Source organism: Doryrhamphus excisus, linkage group LG9 (assembly GCF_037039965.1).
Source record: "Doryrhamphus excisus strain RoL-2023G ecotype Guam linkage group LG9, RoL_Dexc_Guam_v1.1, whole genome shotgun sequence".
NCBI lineage: Eukaryota > Metazoa > Chordata > Actinopteri > Syngnathiformes > Syngnathidae > Doryrhamphus > Doryrhamphus excisus.
This window is the reverse complement of record NC_136365.1, coordinates 3,826,069-3,847,865: the sequence shown is the minus strand read 5'-3', so window position 1 is coordinate 3,847,865 and position 21,797 is coordinate 3,826,069. Positions and strand designations below refer to the sequence as shown.

General features: G+C 40.5%; 1 protein-coding gene across 9 annotated transcripts in view; it reads right to left on the bottom strand.

Moving 5' to 3' along the window:
• Positions 1 to 21,797, bottom strand: part of add3a (adducin 3 (gamma) a) — an 85,944-nt gene that overhangs the window by 16,205 nt on the left and 47,942 nt on the right. For 4 of the 9 annotated variants that reach the window (XM_058064995.2, XM_058064919.2, XM_058064742.2 and 1 more), the window contains 4 exons: positions 13,362 to 13,609; positions 3,406 to 3,544; positions 2,853 to 3,004; positions 1,537 to 1,617 (listed from right to left, as the gene is read on the bottom strand). In XM_058064995.2, the coding sequence (XP_057920978.2) occupies positions 1,537 to 1,617; positions 2,853 to 3,004; positions 3,406 to 3,544; positions 13,362 to 13,559 (570 nt within the window). In that variant the 5' untranslated portion in view covers positions 13,560 to 13,609. Of the gene's footprint in view, positions 1 to 1,536; positions 1,618 to 2,852; positions 3,005 to 3,405; positions 3,545 to 13,361; positions 13,610 to 20,791; positions 21,155 to 21,797 lie in introns of those variants that run through there. The other 5 variants (XM_058064642.2, XM_058065211.2, XM_058065231.2 and 2 more) reach the window with 3 other exon arrangements.

Below are 21,797 nucleotides of genomic sequence, written 5' to 3'. Positions count from 1 at the left end.
ACCAAACGTTTTATATATATATATATATATATATATCTCATATAGATTAGGTTATATAGATTTACTGCATTATATCTGGACTCGAGTCCACTAACTATCACATTAGGAGCCACAGCCCTTTTCCTCTGTAGTTAACTTAAACCAGATGTCCCAGAGACGTCTTTTTTTTTTTTTTATACTTCCCATTATTATGCAAAGAAGCCCAAATTGTGGCTGCCCTTGTGAATGAAAAGAACAGCATTGAAAAGCTCAAGGAAATGCATTTTTCAAGCTCATTTTCTGTTTGGTTTCCATTTAGGATGAGACATATAGTGAGTGTGGTTAACTTCATGGCATGTTTGGGAAAAAAACTAATCATTCTGAAAGCCCCAAAAAATGTTTTATATCTAATAGAAATACTGCCAAATTGCATATTTGCCAATACGAATACCAATCTAATTTTCTATTTGTTATATTACATTAAAGTTAGGCAATACTGCTGCTGCTTTTTATTGAAACTTTAAACACACAAGCAGTGGCTTTTAATAGTATTTTTAATTGGTCATCAGACACAGCAGTACCTAAAAAAGTCTAAATAAAAAAGGAATTATACAGTCAATCCTATGTTTTCGTACACCCCAGATTTCAAATGAGTTCAGTTTGCGCCACCCATATTTTACCTTGGTTTTTGTACACTGTCTTGGTTAATGTAACAAACTAGTCTGTTTGCTCTGTGTTTTAAGTGTACTACTAAATAACCCGTCATGGGGGCCAAAAGGGTGAGAATGCCAGCAATTTCATAAAGCAGGTGACAAGACAATGAAATGTATTTTTGTTAACAATTGCCTTAGTTTTTGTACATTTTGGACATAATCATTTTGGAATAAATTAATAACAAAAACTCAGGTGTCGCTATAATCCCATTGTATTGCAGTCAGCTGTTTTAACTTCCTACCTTCTCTCTTGCACATTAAGTAGCTGACATAAGGTTGTCGGCTGATTATTACACCCGTATCTCCTGACATGAAAAGTTCAACGATTTGACCACATATGTACTATTGAACCACCAAGCTTGTTTATTAGGCGACTGCAAACATGGCAGAAAAGAGGGTCGGTTGAGTCAATATGACAGAACTCTCGGACAAAAGGCGCCATGTAAGCCAGACAATGTAAATATAATAGAATGTAGTCTGCTTTTTCTCCAGGAAATACATTTGAAAAAGTTGCTTTGGCAGTGAACTACTCACAGCAACAATAAACGCATAAGCTGAACTCTGTGAAGGTCACAGGTGTGTTAATAATGTTAATTATTAACATTAGTGCTCTATTTTATGTGGATCAGTCGAAGTTGAAGATCAGGCAAAAGCAAAGTTTACCCAAAGGACACGGAAAGAAGAATTCCTTTCATTCCCTTGAGGATCTTAATTGTTCCTTAAAATAAACTCCCTTGCTTGCAATCATTCACAAAAGATTAATTCAGGAGTCAAGATCTTGTTCACAGAAAGACAAACTGTTTTCGGAGGAGGTCATAAGTTTGGCTCCAGGCCTGAGGCTTACCAGGTTTGATGCAGATGCCTCAGCAAATGACAGTCCTCTGGGAATGATGAGGATGTGATCTTGCTCTTTGCTGATTCGGGCCTTTAGAAGGAAATAAAAGAATTGATTATTCTTTCCTACCTAAGAGGTTTTGTCAGATTGTTACAGTCGTTCCCAGATTTAAGCAAAAATGACAAAACCTATTTCCATAAAAAGTGTACCTGCAAGTAGAGCATTCACCCAATAGATCCGTCATTTGGTAACGCATACTGAAATTAGGAATTTTAGTTTAACTAGAGACTTTTCTGAGTATCTCACCAAAGGGCCGAAGAATATTTGCTTTAACGCTTTGTCATCATGCCTATACTGACACTTACTATGGTACCCATTATGTCATTGTATGGTCATATCACCTTGTACTTCGGTACGAGGTACGTTATTAAAAAAAACAAAAAATAACCTTAAACTGTATCATGGAAAGCAGGAAGTGAACAAATGTAACAGTTACTGATTGTAAAAGTACCAGATGGAGGGGTAGGATTTAATACGCTTTGCTTCTTCCTACTCCTTTTGGACATGTGGAACTGTGAACTGATTATGGGATGTACTCAATTGTAATCTGATGCATGTTCAAATGAAATAAAACCATTACCATTACCATTACCATTACCTATATTTATAGGGGACCCATTATGCTGTTCTACTTTTGTGACCTGTAAATGTCGTATTCTCATGTTAAACAATGCCAAAACATCAGATAATGAGGTTTGCACATTTGGACTTGAGCCCTGAAGGACGTTTTGGGTTTTCTAACACTGAGTTCCACTGACGTCAGTGCGATCCGGACTTCCTTATATGGGCTGCAGATTGTAAACGCCAAACTACGAATCCGGAAGTCCTCCGGAGCGCTAAGGGGTGTGACCAATCACAGCGGAGTGGGCGTACCTAGTGGAGGGTCGGACTGAATTAAACAGATTGGTCTGGTTCAGAAGTAAGAAGGCCATGGAAACACTGCAAATATTTGTTTTTACATACAATATGTGTACTGTAGAACATTATTGCAGCCGTTTTAAAAATATATGTAAATAGATTTGGACAACTCTTACATATACACAGATGATAAGACAATGAGAAAATAAGACAAAAGCAGTAAACTACGATTACTACCTATTTTTTTTTTATTATTCAAGAATTTAATTCATTGGCCGAGTAATTTTATGGTTTGTATTTTGTACTCTTAATGTACCAAAAATGAACCGAACTGTGATATTAATACCGAGGTGTGCACTCTGTGCCATATATTGTTCAGTTGAAAATCGGTTTGTGTAGACTCTTACAGTGATGTAGGAGCTGGCAAAGTGGGCCCAGCTGAACAGGTCCACCACCCTGTAGAGGCTGGCCAGTTTACAGCGTGTCAGCTTCTCTCCTTTCACCATGGTACTTGGTTCCACGCCGTACAGGTCGTTAATGGGAGTGACCATCCCCAAACCTGAAATCAAGAACATAAATCACCTTAAGAACAACAAAGTACTTGCTGGGATTGATTTTGTTCAGTGATGTATTAGACATATTCACTGCTGCTATGTGTTGTTGAATATACTCCTTATGAATGAACTGCTGTAATCTCTTTAACATGATTCAGCATTTGCTTCGCATTCCACACGTGCGGGTGGAAGCAGTCATAACTCAAAGAATCAAAAGTAAGAGAAAAATGTACAGTTCTTCTGCTGGCTGGTCTCAGGTCAGGACATCAGCATCGAAGATTGAAAAACTTGTGTTATCAAGTTTGCTTCGTCGTGGGGGAGGAAGTCGTCGGAGTGGGGAAACATGTGCAGTTGATTTTGTTGACTGGTTGCTATAGTAACAAGTCACACAACAATGAGTACTCACTAAGCGGGGAAGTACTGAAACCGGCCACTGAACTCGCCATGAAGAAGTCAGCAATCTGTCTGAGGGCCAGCAGGCCGGTGGGGTTGTTCCCTTTACGCTGTTGCTCTTGGATCAGACTCTCCAACTCATCTTTGAAGGCCTGGAGTTGAAACAGTTCAGGAGAGGAAAATATCAGATGATGGGGTGAGGCGATGTGTAATAGTTGTGTAAAAAAAAAAAGAAAAAGAAAAACATGGCATGCCAAGTCGGAGAGAACACAGAGAAAAGAATGTGGAATAAAGACTGTGGGAACATGGAGTGAGACAGGAAGACGAGGAGCACTTAATCACAGATTAGTCATGCTCCTTAGGTGTCCGTCACAATCAGCGGGAAGGCGGTCTCAATGAAGATGAGTGGTGCCTGATGAAAAAAACCGAGCAATGATTGGCTTAACAGCTAATAGTGTGAGCTACAGCTGTGTGTATGTGTTCATGTCATACCACAGTCATCTCTTAAACCGATAAAAGTGTAAAAAATACTCTGTTTTCCATTCCACTTTGAGGATAGGTGAATAAAAATCGTTTTGGGATGCTTGACTGGATGCATTTCCAGTAGGGATGAGCAAGTACACCACTTCCCGTATCATCTGTTCACCCGTCTAAAGTATCTGTATCCGTAACTGTCATACAGGGAGGGCGGGTTATAAACCGGAAGTGGGCGTGGTTTGACTGCAAATGGGTGGGGCTTACATCTGTATTTCAAGCAATGTTTTCCAAGGGACTTTATCTCACCAAATAAAAAAAAAACAAAAAAAAACACCGGCAGTGACAAAAGAAGCCATATATGGCGCTCTTGCAAAATGCACCGTGCACGAAAGAAGTCTGATGCAGCGACTGTGTAGGTGTACCTAATGTTATGGTCCAGTCAATCAATTACTGTTACCGCTGTCTGTGTACTGCCAACTGAAAATTAACACAATTCTTATATATTACAGTAAAGTCTCGTTATATCGATATCGGTTATAACGAATTACTGCTTATTACGATACTATTTTCATTTCCCGGCAAGTTTCTAGTCTTTTATGATATAATTAGTTTCGTTAGTACGATACCCGGTTATTATGATAATCCGGTTACTACGATGCCCTTTTCATCTCCCGCCAGCCAATTTGGTCTGCTTATATCAATATAAAAGCTCGACATTGTTCTATACTATAGAACAATGTCGAGTGCATTATTGCCCACTTTTAATGCAGTTCGGCGCAGGATCGGATATATCGACAGTCCGGTTATATCGATATTTTTTCCAACTCCTGACAATATCGATATAACGAGACTTTACTGTATATTAAAAAAAGCGGTCATGCTACACCTGATGCATAAGCGACTGACATAACACAAGCCTGCTCAGCGCTGTCTTGTCAAAAGAACCGCGTTTGTCTATATGTGCCCTGTGATTGGCTGGCGACCAGTCCAGGGTATACCCCGCCTCTTGCCCGAAGACAGCTGGGATAGGCTCCAGCACCCCCTGCGACCCTGGTGAGGATAAGCGGTAGAAAATGAATGAATGAATACATATTGGTGGTGATCTGGATCAGGAATAATTCTTTAATATTGCCTGATAAGAGAATTTCTGCCTCCACAAAAAATAGTCAGAGCACTTGGAAAAAAAACCCATAGGATTATTATTTTGGTGTGAATCACAATATGGGGAGAACGATGGTGCTCTCTCAGATCTTCTCTAGTTCAGTAAATGTGTTGCATAATTAGCAAAATGGGTCATGACACCATTCCCAAGTAAGAACCGCGTCTAGTCACAGGTATGATTTATTAATAGTATTTTTAAGACATTCCCTGTAGAGTTGTTTCTGCAGACAGGGAAATCTCTAACACTGCATCTCTGCAACTTGAATGCCAATAAATCCGACCCATGCAAAGATATTTTGTCAAAATTGGAGAAATCTTGTGCATGTCCTGATGCACTGCTGGTTCTGAACCACGGCCAAACATTCCTATGTCCCTAGTGGCGAGTTTGCTGTGGCGACCGACTCTGAGCGGATAAGACTGTGATTTGTCAGAGTTTTGTTTCTGACAGTTCTTTTTAACAGATTGGCGTTCCATCACATTAGCTGTCCTGACGACAGAGCCGAGGCTGAATTGCAGGGATTGATGTTTTGTGTCTGTGCTCACTATCGACATGTGGTTGGAGTCGAGCACTGCATCATAATAAGGGTTTCTACTAGTCTTCCCCTCTCATGCAAGTCAGTAATCAGCTTATGGAGAGGTTAAATTGATTCATAACAATCTGCAGGTGTACATAAAGTTGTGACTATGATAGTATCATCAGTTCAATTCCCCCAATCCACGCTGAACTCAAAGCTGCTTGTAGCCTTTCAAAAGGCACATGAACAAATACACACATGTACACACACACATGTACACACACATGCAAGCATCTGCTCAGCAGTTTGTGTGTGTATTCTCAAAAAGATTACGACGACAGGGATTTGACTCCATCATGCAAACAGATTAATTCCATGGCTGAAAGTGGATCTTTCATAAATATTTGGGAAGACCGTCCTACTTCAGCAACAGCATAAACAATGCAAAGCGAATATAATATTATTTGAAACTGATTTTTGCTATTACCATAAAGCGGCGGTTCTCAATTATTTCCTGTCATGCACCCTCAAGGAAGGGGGTGGAAGTTTTCCCTAAACTTATTTTATTCATTCATTCATTCATTTTCAACCGCTTATCCTCACGAGGGTCGGGGGTATGCTGGAGCCTATCCCAGCTGCCTTCGGGCGAGAGGCGGGGCACATATAGACAAACAACCATTCACACTCACATTCATACCTATGGACAATTTGGAGTCGCCAATTAACCTAGCATGTTTTTGGAATGTGGGAGGAAACCGGAGAACCCGGAGAAAACCCACGCATGTTCCCTTGGGGAACATGCAAACTCCACACAGAGATGCCCGAGGGTGGGATTGAACCCTGGTCTCCTAGCTTGTGAGGTCTGCGCGCTAACCACTCGACAGCCGTGCCTAAACTTATTTTATGTTCATTAATTTATTCATTTTCTACCGCTTTTTCCTCATGAAGGTCGTGGGGGTGCTGGAGCCTATCCCAGCTGTCTTCAGGCGAGAGGCGGGGTACACCCTGGACTGGTCGCTAGCCAATCACAGGGCACATATAGACAAACAACCATTCACACTCACACCTATGGACAATTTGGAGTCGCCAATTAACCTAGCATGTTTTCGGAATGTGGGAGGAAACCGGAGAACCCGGAGAAAACCCACGCATGTTCCCTTGGGGAACATGCAAACTCCACACAGAGATGCCCGAGGGTGGGATTGAACCCTGGTCTCCTAGCTGTGAGTTCTGTGCGCTAACCACTTGACCGCCGTGCCTAAACTTATTTCACGTTCAGTAAAACTAATAATATACAATGAAAACTCATTACTGGTTTGAAAATAATTACTGGAGGATGGAAGACCTGAAGCTTAAGCCTGTCGAGGCCCAGTCCAGCCAGTTATGTCAGCAGAATGCTGCTCTACAAGCTAACAAACAATGTAACACTGTTATCAGGAGTGTCTCCCTTCAGGCCTGACAGTGATATCGATTCCCCCAATTGACCCTCTCTGTGTGCATCTGTGCAAAAGGTCCTGTTCTGTGGAAGTTCTCACGCAAGCAACAACAAGGTGATTTTGTCACGTTTTTGTCATATTTGTATGTTGACGACTCCAGTTCAGTTTGTGCATAATTCTATGCATCCATCCGTTTTCTGGATCCTTATTAAGGTCGTATGCATGCTGGAGCCTATCCCAGCTGTCTTCGGGCGAGTGGCAGGGTACAACCTGGACTGGTCACCAGCCGATCATAGAGCATAAACATCCAGAAACTACTGGAGGATTCTCAGTGGGATACATTGTAATTGTCTATGGAATGTATTTCTAGTTTAAGTTGTGTGAGTCTAGTTTAAGTGAGTGCTGCAGACTTTATACTGTACCAGAGAAGTGCTTCAGCACTTACGTATGAGTTCAAGTTGACTTTATAGGGTACAGTAATGTTGTACAAAAGAAACCATAGGGACAAAAGAAAAGACAAAAGAAAGTGCAGCCGTAATATGCAAAGTGATTCTTGGTATAATCTGCTAAAGCACTATCAATCATTCACTTATGTTTGCACAAAGTGGCAGATGAAAGAGATAATATTCACAATTTATTATAGAGAAACCACTATCGTAAAAGGGATGAGTAAAATTCTGATTTGATGAGGACAACAAAACAGCCGTTTTGTCAGACGATGATGTGAAGAGATGCAGAAAATAGAAGCGGCATAACAAACTCTGACTCAAATTCAATTTCATTTGATCTAATCTTTTGACCTCTTACACCACGAAGGGAGTCGCCGCTAATGAGTTCTGAGATGCCACAAAGACACAGGCCTTGCAAGTATTTCTTGAAAAGAAAAGGTTTTCTCAAACCTCTAGGAACTGTCACAAATCATCCAGCTCTATTTAACAAATAAATCAAGTATAGTCAAACCATGATCACATTAGTTCCATTAAATCTAATATTACAGCATTATTATTATCCCTTGTCATATTTCATTACGGTAACAATATGCATTGTTGTGCACATCACAAGCTGTTTTTCTCATTTCTACTGAACAGACACCCCATTGTATTTCATAAAAATGTATAATACGGGCCTTTATTGTGTTTAAACAACAATATAAAGTTAGAAATCCCAACATTTTTGTATGTCTGTTGCATGCGGCAATATGTCCCACTTTGTTCAGCGGTCCTTGAACACGCCATTGTGCATGCACTAACTTTTTTCCCACACTGCATAGATAGACTACTATACTGTATTTTTCACTTTGTTTGATTCCAAATGCTGATCCTATGTGGAAATGCATACATGTAAGGTTTGATGACATTATTGAGTGTGTATTTGTTCTGTTTGCAACCTCAAGTTAATTCATGCTAGCACACCGCCTGCTACAAAACAACAAAAACAAACTCAGCCTCCTATTGGTGGATGGTAGGTCTGGATTAATTTCTGCTTTTAATTTGATGTTGTTCCGGTCTTAGTTTTATGCAATACATAAATAAGATACATATAAGTCGCAGTAATGTACGACAACCCGAAATCAATTGACCTTGACATTATGCTAGGTAAAAAAAAAAAAAGGATGGATGAAGGATTTGTGTGAGTCGGTTCAAGCCTGGTCTATATTGGTCTGACTTTAAATGCAACCTGCAATCTGAGTACCACAAACATGTAATCTAGGAGTCCTGGAACACTGGAATCAAAGCAAACACAGGAAGACAAGCAAGGAGAAGAAGCCTCTTCAGATATAGTACAGTGGAATCTACATTTTTGTCATTATTCTTAAGGTCATACAAAAAACTAAACATACAAAAGCCTAATCAAGTTTTCCCATAAGTTAAAATGGGAGTTAATCAAAGTTCTGTTACTTGCATTATTTTTTGCATCAACAACAGACAAGATGTCTTAGAGACTTGATTAAATTTTTTTTTTCACCCTACACCTACATCACAACTTTAGATACATACTGTATGTAGTACAGTTTAATGAGATAGTACAAGTACAACAGTTGAATTATAAACTACTTTTACAAGCTATGATGGTTAATTTGTTTCTTTATTATCACAACGTTTTTAGACACAAAATTTCATTCATACATTAATTTTCGAGGGTCGCAGGCATGCTGGAGCCTATCCCAGCTGTCTTCAGGCCAGAGGCGGGTTACACCCTGGACTGGTTGCCAGCCAATCACAGGGCACATAAAGACAAACAACCATTCACACTCACATTCATAGCTACGGACAATTTGGAGTCGCCAATTAAACTAGCATGTTTTTGGAATGTGGGAGGAAACCGGTGGGGAATCAAACCCGTATCTCATTGAATTCATTGAATAAAAATTTGTAAGCAAAATGCATGCATTTTGTGATTCATTCATTCATTCATTCATTTTCTACCGCTTTTTCCTCACGATGGTCGCGGGGGGTGCTGGAGCCTATCCCAGCTGTCTTCGGGCGAGAGGCGGGGTACACCCTGGACTGGTCGCCAGCCAATCACAGGGCACATATAGACAAACAACCATTCACACCCTACCCTATAAAGTCATTCACACCATTTTGGAATGTGGGAGGAAACTGGTGGGGAATCAAACCCGTATCTCATTGAATTCCTTGAATAAAAATTTGTAAGCAAAATGCATGTATTTTGTGATTCAGTTTCTTAAATATGGAGTATAAAAAGTCTGTTTGTCTACTTCCATAGCATACAAGCAGCCCCGCTATGATAACATGCATCACAGTATGTCAACAAAACAACACTGTTTACTGTATGTGTAGAATAGGGGTGACATAATACTCTAACAAGATAAAATATTCCTTTAATGTTTTTATCTTAGAAATGTGTGAGAAGTGTTCATCCGCAACCTAAATAGCTTTGACGGCATATTTACCACATAAATGACCCAACTTTGATTTACCATCAATCTGTCCCTGCTGCTATACTTTGGTTACCCAGGGCACACATTCATAAAGGACACACATACACATTTGCAAGGTGAAGAGCACTTTAGTTGGACACCAGCCTTGAGTCAACAGCACTGGACAAATACTCCAGACACTATTAGGTCTGAAATGACAGGTTGAGGGTGACTGGAAGTGTTCAAAGGGTAAATTACAAAGTGCAACGCAGGGGACAGGACACCAAGCTATGTTTAAATCAGCTCACGAGTGTTGGCATTAAGTTCCTGTCAGGGATGTAAATAAAGTCAGCAATCCAACACCTCATTGCTTTTGAACTGCAAACTATAATTGCAGTCTTTTCAGTTTGTTACAGTTGCAACAAACAGGCAAAAATCACCCTCTAACATTGTCCTTAAAGTAGATCCAAAAGAGGTTGACTAATTCTCAAGAATCGGGACCTTCTTGGTCACTATATGCGTTACATTAACGCTCAGTTTGGACTCTTAGGAAAAACAATCACTGCACTTCCGGAATAAACAAAAAACAGACTGTGTACATATATTTATACTGTTTATTCTGTATACAGTAAAGTCTCGTTATATCGATATCGGTTAAAACGAATTACTACTTATTACGATACTATTTTCATTTCCCGGCAAATTTCTAGTCTTTTATGATATAATTAGCTCTGTTAGTACGATACACGGTTATTATGATAATCCGGTTACTACGATGCCCTTTTCATCTCCCGCCAGCCAATTTGGTCTGCTTATATCGATACAAAAGCAGCTTAAATCAATCTTTGCTTAAGGATTTCAATACCAAAAAAGAACATGGTGAACGGCTGCTTCCAGTCAACTTTATTTTTCACACTTCCACCACCAGAGTGCAGCACACACAGCGGAAAACACCCGTCCGTCGCGCCTACCCCTCCTGGTGGCAACACCTTCCCTATCGATAGTTCCGGGGTGAATTATGTCCCGGTAACCGGTAATCACTACAGCGTAAGTTTATTTTTATTTACTGTAGTACAAAATTTATTGTAGTACAAAAGCATGCTAGATACGCAATCCATGAACTCAAGGAGAAAATTACATGCCATATCAAAGATCCGCCCACTTTTAATGCAGGATCGGATATATGGATAGTCCGGTTATATCTGTATTTTTTCCAACTCCCGAGAATATCGATATAACGAGACTTTACTGTATTTTGTATTTTCATTATTTTTTTGTCTGCACCTACTTCACCAAAACAAATTCCTAGTTTTTGATCATACCTGGCAATAAACCATTTCTGATTCTGAAAGCAAACAGCAGCATTATGTGTGCTGGCAAGAAAACACCCTGAATGCAACTTCAGCAGAACTTGACCTGGCATGACGGCTGTTGGCCTGAAGGGCACTTGTGGAATTCTGAAAGTAAAGCTGAGTGAGGGTGTGGTACTTGGCCTATTCCATTAGGGATTTTTTGTTCCTGTGTTGACTATCAAAATGATACTTGAACATGCTGTAACTTCTTTACAGATCTTTGGGCTGCAGAAGAGGGCCAAGTACAGAGATTATGTCCTTATCTAAACCAACCTATTAGCCTATATGTTTGAATGGGTTCATTGGGTTCTCCATTAGGCCTTTAACACAGAACTTACTGTCATGCAACAAATAATAGGAGTTAACACATAATTGAGCATGTACAAGTGTAGCATGGCCAACATGACAAAAAAGCATGTCTTGGCTTGCCTTGCTACTGAAGAACAGCAGCATGACATCATATTAAATGTCATACTGACTCATTTCAATTTAACAAACAGATACTTCATAGAGTACAGTGCTATGTATGAAATACGTAAAAAAGAATACACTTTTCTGGTGTTCTTACCATTCCATCACAGACATGACCATCCATTGTCAAATGAACTATTCTACTACTCTACTACCACCAACCGCAAGAAGAAGAAAACGCAACACCGTCATGTATACATGTCAGCGGTGTACCATGGCGAAGTTAGTTTCACGTTGGATATTCGGCTCCACAGCTACAGCGGCAGTTCCCCCTCACTGTACCCGGACTCCTGTGTCATTGTACGGGGAGCTCGCACAGGAAGTGCTGCTCTAAACACTAGTTCCCTGCACCCCCCCATTAAGGACATAAATTATTATTATTTATTCTAAATTATTTAAATTTTTTTGTACAAATTACTGTTTACGCTGTACATTGTTCATATTTGATGTAATCTATTTATTCTCCACATTATTTATTATGTATTATTTATTATGTATTATGTATTATGTACTATGTATTATGTACTATGTATTATGTACTATGTACTATGTATTATTATTATTATTATTATTATTATTATTATTATTAATTATTAATTATTAATTATTAATTATTAATTATTAATTATTAATTATTAATTATTAATTATTAATTATTAATTATTAAATATTAAATATTAAATATTAATTATTAATTATTAATTATTAATTATTAATTATTAATTATTAATTACACGGGAGCCAGGCAACAACATTTCGTTGGCAATTTCACTGCAGTGTTATTGTGCAATGACAATAAGGGAAGTCTAGTCTAGTCTAGTCTAGTCTAGTCGTTTATACTAGGGACTAGGAGTCAATTTACAATTTATATTCTAAAAATCACACCACAAATTGATCTATAACTATATCAAATGATTAGTCGTACCCTCAACGTATTTTAAAGTATTTTTTTTTCTTTTATTGGTTGGATTTTTTATTGGATTAAGAACCTCAGTCGCAGAGGTTTGTTACAAAAGTCAAACAATATTGTGAAATAAGGATTACATTCAGCAATACTTTGGTTGCATTATTTTTAATGTTATGAAGAACAGTTTTAATAACTACATTAAAAATTCCCCCAATTTGTCAGATCGGAAGCCAAAAAATGTGGATTGCGGCATCCCTAGTTCTCACTTTGTAAAAGTAGCTCTCATAAAAAAGGCTAGAAACCTATGAGCTAAACTATTATAATATCATAATATGAATGTAAAGTTGACTATATGGGCGTTATTTTATGTTTAGAGGGCCCTAATAATATTAAAGGATATATTTACAAGATCGTAAACAGGTTTTCGATGCCATAACTTCCATTTATAAAGAAGGAATCCTACTTGGCAGAAATCCACTTCTTACAGTCTAGTCTGGAACCAGTTAACTGTAAAAAGGGGTCACCGTACTCACCTTTGTGGTTTATATGCAACTAAACACAGTAATGACTTTGCATCCTCTTTGCTTCCAAGCTGATATTTGCACATATACTGCAGTTTTACATGCAAATGAAATCGTGTATCCTGGAGCACTGCAGTTTTAACATGACCTGCATAGTCCACAGCAGTTTGAGATGCTCACTGATCAGACCAATTTCATAAAAATTGTCATAGAGAGATGAAAAAAATTAAGTTATTTTAACTTACAGGGCTTTGTAAAATCTGTGTGACTCGTTTCTTCTGCTCCAGGACGTTGAAGTCCTGCCGGAGATCAGGCGACATATTCCTGGCTCTGAGGTACTCCGGATCGTTGACGTTGACTCGGTCAAAGTAGCGCTCCTTCATCCCGCCGCTGGGTGGGGGAGGGGAGGTCACAACCCCCTGGTGGTGGCTGTCGACGCTCATGCCTGGTTGGCTTCAGTTCTTGGCTGAATGGCTGCTGCTATGAATTTGACCTGGGGAGAAGAAATCAAGAGGAAAAACATGTTAAAAATAAGTAGCCCATCAAAAAAGAAAAAAAATGTTGTCAGTCGAAAGTAATATTCAGTGTGTGGGGCAGGGGTGTGTGTGTGTGTGCAGGGGTGTCAAACTCAAATCGCACAGCGGGGCCAAACCTCACCCCCCTGAACTTTGTATCTTTCTTATTATTTATCCTGACATTTTCAAAACTTATTTTAACGTACTTAACATATTTTAACCAACATAATTGGTGAACAAAGGACACTTATAATTGTCAAAGATGCTTGTTTGAAGTTGCCAACATTACTGGACATGCACCAATAATTCAAGCTCTAAAAAAAAAAAATAATAGTATGGTCCGATTTTGTGAAAATGCCTCATTAGCATTGACAATCTTACAACTGTAAGATGTGAAAGCAAAATCAACTGTATATTGTTGTATGTGTAATTGGAAAAGCTTGCAGATTACACACTTCCCAGCATGCTTTGCCATAGCTGAAATGATTACTTTTGACTGTTGTATGCCTCTTTAAGGTGTTATATACACGCAGGGTGTAATAGTTAAAGTGCCGCCATTTTTAAGCCATAGTCAACCACAAAACGGCGATCATTTATTGCTTTTTGAATGAGGGAGCAACGTTTTGACCATGATGTAGCAAGGGAGGACTGTACTAACAAATGCATGCAACCTACAGCACTTTTCATGTAAAAAAAAAAAACCAGAAAATATGAGTTTATGCTGACAGTCACATTTTTAGCGAAGTTTGAAAATGCAAGCTACTATATTTATACTGATTTATTGTTATAAAACACAAACAAAAACCTGAAGTGGAAGGTAAGCAGATGAACACTCACTGAGGGAGAGTGGAGCCGGACAGAATATAAAAATTGCTGGACTGGCCGCTGTAGAAGAGGCTAAGCTGCTGGTGTATTAGGGAAGGGCGGGGCCTATGTGAGCTCTACCAGATGGCGTCTTGGTTCAAAGGGCAAACGAATGAGAGGAAGACATTATTTAGGAAAAGGAATCTTGCTTTTATACATCATCAAAAGCTAATGTCGCTTATGATGGCTCTGCCTGAGGACTTCCTTTTCTCTATTTACAATTTCTTTGAAGGATTTGGGCTGACACAGATCGGTAAGTTACACAGGAAGCTCAAAAGGTACTCAAAACCATGGGTGACATTAGAAGAGTGACACAAAGATCACTGTTTTAATAAAAAATCATTATTCCTCTTTGCTCATAATCGCCCGTGTAGGGTACTCAACATGCGTGGAGACTCACCAAAATTTGCAGATGCATCAAGACCCGCGAAAAATATAATATTTTGGTGGTCCTGGACCCCAAAAGCTTAAAATTCACTCCTAACCAGGCCACCACTTTGGTGGATGGATTTGAAATCTGGTGGAGAATGTCCGTTGTGGTGAACAAAAAGGCATCAGGGCCCATGTTCTAAAAAACACAGGACCCTGGTTATTTGGGATAAAAACCAGCCACAGACCAAAGCTCATATTCTGACGAATGAGCCCATATCGGAACCACGTATACAACACAGATGGCTGAGGATAATTTGTGAACAGAGTTGGGCTGTTTCGTACTTGAGGCGTTTATAAGCAGGTCTACGAGTCCGATTTCATTAAAAGAGTTGCATTGATTTGCTGTGGTGACCCCTGAAGGGAAAAGCTGAAAGAGAAAGAAGACGTTGTATGATAATAGACAAGCCCCCGTTATGATGTCTATGATGTCATAGAGTTGTTACGGTTGATGTTATTTTGATAAAGTATATTATACCCAACAATAGTGTAATACATATCTTGATATTCAGGCTTTACATAATGTTTGGGATGAGGTTTACACAGAACAACGCCTGTGTGTGTTCACTGTGAGTCCTCACTATAGATGCCCGAGGCCTGAACGCAGCATTGTTATTATGATAATACAAACCTGCAATAAAAGCCTGTTGTTCCAGTGTTCAAGTCTGGAGCTTGTATGTTTCACCAAAACTTATAGTAACATTACTGACACCTAGAATACTATGTGTCTTTCAATTCTCTTCTTAATGCCTTGAAAAAAATAACGTAATTTTTGCTTTAAATTACATGAATATATACAGTATGTGTGAAGTTCTGGGATGAGACTCATTCATTCATTCATTTTCTACCACTTTTCCTCACGAGGGTGCTGGAGCCTATCCCAGCTATCTTGGGTGAGAGGCGGCGTACACACTTGACTGGTCGCCAGCCAATCACAGGGCAAATATAGACAAACAACCATTCACACTCACATTCATACCTATGGACAATTTGGAGTCGCCAATTAACCTAGCATGTTTTTGGAATGTGGGAGGAAACCGGAGTACCCGGAGAAAACCCACACATGCACGGGGAGAACATGCAAACTCCACACAGAGATGGCTGAGGGTGGAATTGAACCCTGGTCTCCTAGCTGTGAGGTCTGCGCGCTAACCACTCAATCACTGTGCCGCCCGGGATGAGACTCAACACCTCCAAATTAGATGGTTCTCAATGAATGAGGAGTTAAAGGATCTCGGGGTCTTGTTCACGAGTGAGTGAAGGTGGGAGGTCGACAGACGATGATGCGGTCGCTCTACCGGACCGTCTATCTATGGTTCCACCCTCACCTTTGGTCATGAGGTTTGGGTCATGATTGAAAGAACGTGATCGTGGGTACAAGCGGCTGAAATGAGTTTCCTCCGTAGAGTAATTGCACTCACCCTAAGAGAAAGGGTGAGGAGCTCAGTCATCCGGGAGGGGGTCAGAGTAGAGCCGCTTCTCGTTCACATCAAGAGAAGCTAGTTGAGGTGACTCAGGCATCTAGTCCGGATGTCTCCCGGACGCCTCCCTGGTGAGGTGTTCCGGGCATGCCCAGGCAGGAAAAGGCCCCGGGGCAGACCTAGGTCATGCTGGAGGGATTATGTCTCACAGCTGGCCTGGGAACGCCTTGGTGTCCTCCCGGGGGAGCTGGAAGAGGTGGCCGGGGACCGGGAAATCTGGGCTTCCCTACTGAAACTGCTGCCTCCCGCAACCCGGATAAACGGAGAAAAATGAATGAATGGATTTTACTAATAGGCCAAGCAAAGTCTGACAAGGAATAATTAGACCAAATTCCAACAATCTGCTAAATACCAAGAATGAAGAAAGACGACAACAATGTCTCGAAAGCTGCAGCGTCATTTGAATATGGACACCCCCTCTAAACTCAACTAGCATTCCTTTAGCGTTCCTTTTGTGTGCTTCAAAAGATCATTGTCCCCATCGTGAACTCAGCCTGTCATCAATGACGAGCGAGACTATTCTTGTGGGGAAACCAATGATGACTGGATTAATGCTCATAAAAGCTTTGCATCTTTGCATGAATCTCTGTGTTCATCACTGATGCAGCCATTTCCTTTTTCCGGAGCTTGAGAAAATATGGCGCCGGGGCACAGTGGTGTTCAAGTTGAAGCATCTATGAATCAGCAGCAGAGAGAAGACTCGGACTGTGTTTACTCAAGAGGTGCTGGACCGCAACCTGTACCCTGAGGCTATGTGACTGCAAACGCTAACCTTATGACCTTCAGTGTAGAACCCCCAACCCTTGTTCACTCATTTTCGGCACTACCTTGACATAAGCAGTCTTGAAGCCAAACTTTCTCAGCTCGTTGAAAAGCTAAATCAATGAGTGCTGGAAATCCACACACACACAACAGAATGCTATTGCATAAGAGGTAAAGATTTAGTCACAATTACAGTTGATCCGCTGGAATCTTGTGTTTACAGTCTGGCCACCTGTGTGTGTTTCTGCCCTTTGGCACAGATGGGAGAATGTTTCTGCATCTATGAGTTCAAATGAGACCAATTAACAAAATGGTGGTAATTGAATCAGTGTTTGACCCATTTTAATGAATTAGGGTTGACAAGCCCTGGTCAGCTCTCCTCAGCAGCAACACTAATTGCTGCTTCCAAAATAACAATTGAAATTCAACTAGACATCCTTCTAGTCATATTACAGAGCTGTTATATTATGTTACATTTGTTGATTGACAAGTGTTTTGTCACATGAGACCTCAGTGACGTTGATGCATGACTGCATTTTTTTTCTTCTTCTTCTTCGTAGAAACAGCTCCCGCCTTCTGTCCCAATTATGACAGCTTACTGTTCATGAGCAGGAATGTTCATGATGATGCCGCAGTGCTCTAATGACATTTGTAGCTGGTTAGAAGCTAGACAACATATACGACGCAACCTTCCACGATCTATCTTATACCCATTTTAACCTTTATTCTCATCCCCACTTGCTTTGAACGTTAACTACCTCCACCGAGGAGGTAATGTATTGTTGTAGTACTTAAAAACAGTAACTTGCCATCAGCGGAAACACACTATGACAACAACAATGGTGGGAGATTTTTAACCGTTAGCATGGTCAGACTGGGACAACTGTTATTCGAGAGGAGACTGAGGGCGGCTGTGTGGTATAATCCAGCATGTTTCTGAGCTAAGGCAGAGCAACAGAAGACAATGGAACCTCGGTTTGCATCAATAAAACAACAGAAGTCCCAGGAAGGTCCAATTGACAGCAAAAGGCTGTCTGGTTTGGAATACAATAAAGTGTTTCTGGTGTTTTTAAATAAAGCGCACCTTTGTTTTTCAAACTAAAATAACGCTACTTGGTATTAGCATCACTGAAGAAAAATAATCCTCAGGATTTACTTCATTTTAATGCATACATTGGTCCCACATAAGAATGTACTATATGAATGACAAAATTGAATTTCTCAAGGAATTAGAACTGGTACGGTGGATGAGTGGTTAGCATGCAGACCTCACAGCTAGGAGACCAGGGTTCAATTCCACCCTCGGCCATCTCTGTGTGGAGTGTGCATGTTCTCCGGGTACTCCGGTTTCCTCCCACATTCCAAAAACATGCTAGGTTAATTGGTGACTCCAAATTGTCCATAGGTATGAATGTGAGTGTGAATGGTTGTTTGTCTATATGTGCCATGTGATTGGCTGGCGACCAGTCCAGGGTGTACCCCGCCTCCAAAGACAGCTGGGATAGGCTCCAGCACCCCCGCGACCCTCGTGAAGAAAAAGGAGTACAAAATGAATGAATGAATGAAGGAATTATAATTATCATCAATTACAATTAAGTGTTTAAAATAATCAATTAATTGAGTAATAAAGTGAACACAGATGCCCAAGCAGATATTCCAACCCTGGTCTCATCAATCTACTGACAGTGTTAACCATTCTGCCACAATCTGGCAAATACATTGTAGATAACTCTTCATTGGTCGAGAGTATTACCATATCTAACTTATTGTATTTGCCTCATTTACAGAACAATGGTGACAAGATGGGCTGCTCACACCTCAGTTAGAATGTTAGTTACAAAATAACTCAGCCACTTGACTGCTATGAGAGTTAGAAAAGCCAAATTGGCTGGGCTGTGGGACTTTTAGTGTAATTCGTTTCAGGCGGTCTGACTCAAACCGAAACATTTGCCATAAGGAATAATGCAAATCAAATCAACACACCTAAAAATGTTTTTTCAGTGTTAGTATGATATGATGCACAAAACTATTTATTCCGCTTTTTCCTCACGAGGGTCATGGGGGGTGCTGGAGCCTATCCCAGCTGTCTTCGGGCGAAAGGCGGGGTACACCCTGGACTGATCGCCAGCCAATCACAGGGCAACCATTCACACTCACATTCATACCTATGGACAATTTGGAGATGCCAATTAACCTAGCATGTTTTTGGAATGTGGGAGGAAACCGGAGTACCCGGAGAAAACCCACACGTGCACGGGGAGTCCGAGGGTGGAATTGAACCCTGGTCTCCTAGCTGTGAGGTCTGCCCACTAACCACTAGACCGCCGTGCCGCCCACAAAACTATTTAAAGTGCATAAAATGACAAATAAGACATAAATCATAATTTAACGTCTTGATTGTTGATGGCTATGTGGCGTCGACGAGGAACAACAAAGATCCATACTTCTGAAATTAAATCGTGTTTACCACCTTTGTTATCTACTATACTAGACTTGTGGTATAACTTTGTTAGTTAGCAAAGAACTACAAGGTCAAGAGTTGATGATGTCACAGATGGGCAGCAGTGCTGGAGGATATTGACTTCTGGTTCCGGTTTACCGTATAGTCTAGTTGAGACTAAATTCACAGTGCCTCTGCTGGCGGCAGCCAAGTAGTGCCTCAGTTGCTTCAAGACATGATAAATAATAATTTCCACCGAGTTTACATAATGCAAAACTATAATAATAATAATAGCACATGGAATGTACGGAAGTGTAGACTATTTCGTCCTTGGTGGAGGTCATTCTAGTTTGCAGTAGGGACACTGCAGGGCAATACCGCAGACATATTTTTTCCATGCTTGGGGAACACTTCAAAGTCCGACTGCTTGTGTATCTATGGGCTGCCACCTCTAAAAATAGACAGCCTTGCGGGTTACATTACTACGCCAACTGTAACAATACCAGGAAAGAATCTGTACGGCAGCTAATTATATCCATACACACACCCACATCCCAAGTCTACTCGGTGATTTACAGACCAAACCCATCAGTGCATGCCCATATGCACACATAAACAAAGTGGTGTGTTCCAATTTTAAGGCCGCGTGTGAGCCAAAAGCTCAGCAGCTTAAATGGAGAAAAGACACACAAATGCAGATATGCGTTTTTACACTTTGCCAATAAAGGTCCATGCGCACTATGCATGACTTTTAGAAACCATTTATTTACGTTTGCTGAAAATAACTCCAAAGTGTTGTACTCCTCCACCTGTGCCGCCCTTTGCATAGAGACTCCACACATGAGATAATAAGCAGCGATAATCTCCTCTGGCGCTCACACTCACTGCACAGTTAGCGCCATGTGTGTTTATAGTGCAGCAGCAAGCACCCGAGCAAACCCAATGCTAGCATGGAATTCCCCGAAAATTGCACATCAGTTTCAGGGATGGAATGACTGGAAGCCTGGCAGATGTGGTAGACGTACGGTACACAACACAGGACATGCTTGAGTTTCATTCATGTGGGGGACTATAACACAGCTGGTAGTCAAAAACACACCACTGCAGACAGATTTAGGACAGTGGAATCCAAAAGCCAAAACAGTGTATACATACGTATATATTTATGTAGTAACAGAACCAACCTTGTACTTCCTCCTTGGTCAGTGATAAGGAAATAACTGGCAGGGGTGGTAGGTGGCAAAGCAAAAATAAAAGCACATGTCTTTTTCTCCCTTTTGCTTGATATCAAAAAAACTCCCAGAGCAGCAGCCGGATATGAACCAAAATAATCAGAAATACAAATCACTGTACTTGTCTGTCTAGAGCCTCCATTCAGATACTCTTTGGTAAGCAAACTGCGGAGCTGCTTTCTCTCGTGGATTCCTGTGCGGGATCCTTTTCTCCTCGTCGTTCATTTGAGAAAGAAGTATCAACAGCTGGGAGTGTGTATGTGAGAGGATCACTGTGTGTGTGTCCTCTGGAAATGAGTGTGTGTGTGTGTGTGTGTGTGTGTTTGTGTGCGAAAGAAGCTAAAGGAACCACGTGATGCAGGCTTAATCCCCCGCCCAGTGGCTCTCACACACACGCACATACACACACATACACTCACATAGGTCCATGCAAACACACACACACACACACACACACACACACACTGACCAATCAGAAGCAGGCTCATACGATAATCACCCCTCCTACTCCTCCTCCTACTCCTCCTCTCTAACTCTCTCACTCTCTGCTCTTTTTCGTTTCTCATTTTTCTTTGATCAATTCACAATCTAGTCTCTCATCCACATTCCACAATCCTGGCTTTCTTTAGGTCCCTCATTCACACGACCCGGACTGCCTTCAGGCAACCGGACTTATGACTGGATTATGACTGCAAACTGATAATGATTTATAAAGACATACACGGTCAGGCAAAATTCATAGGTTAAGTAAAAGGCAAAATTTTTTCAAAAAGTACATATAATGCCATTTTGCTTAGTTTCTTTATAATGTCATTGTTTTTCTTTTCTTTTACAGTCCAATCCATTGGACTGGTGAGCATCGTGCTTTCATTGTGGAAACGTTTATCAAATCTGACGAATCTGTAACTGCAAAACAACGAGCGTTCCGTTTGCACTTCAATAGAGAAGAAATATGATC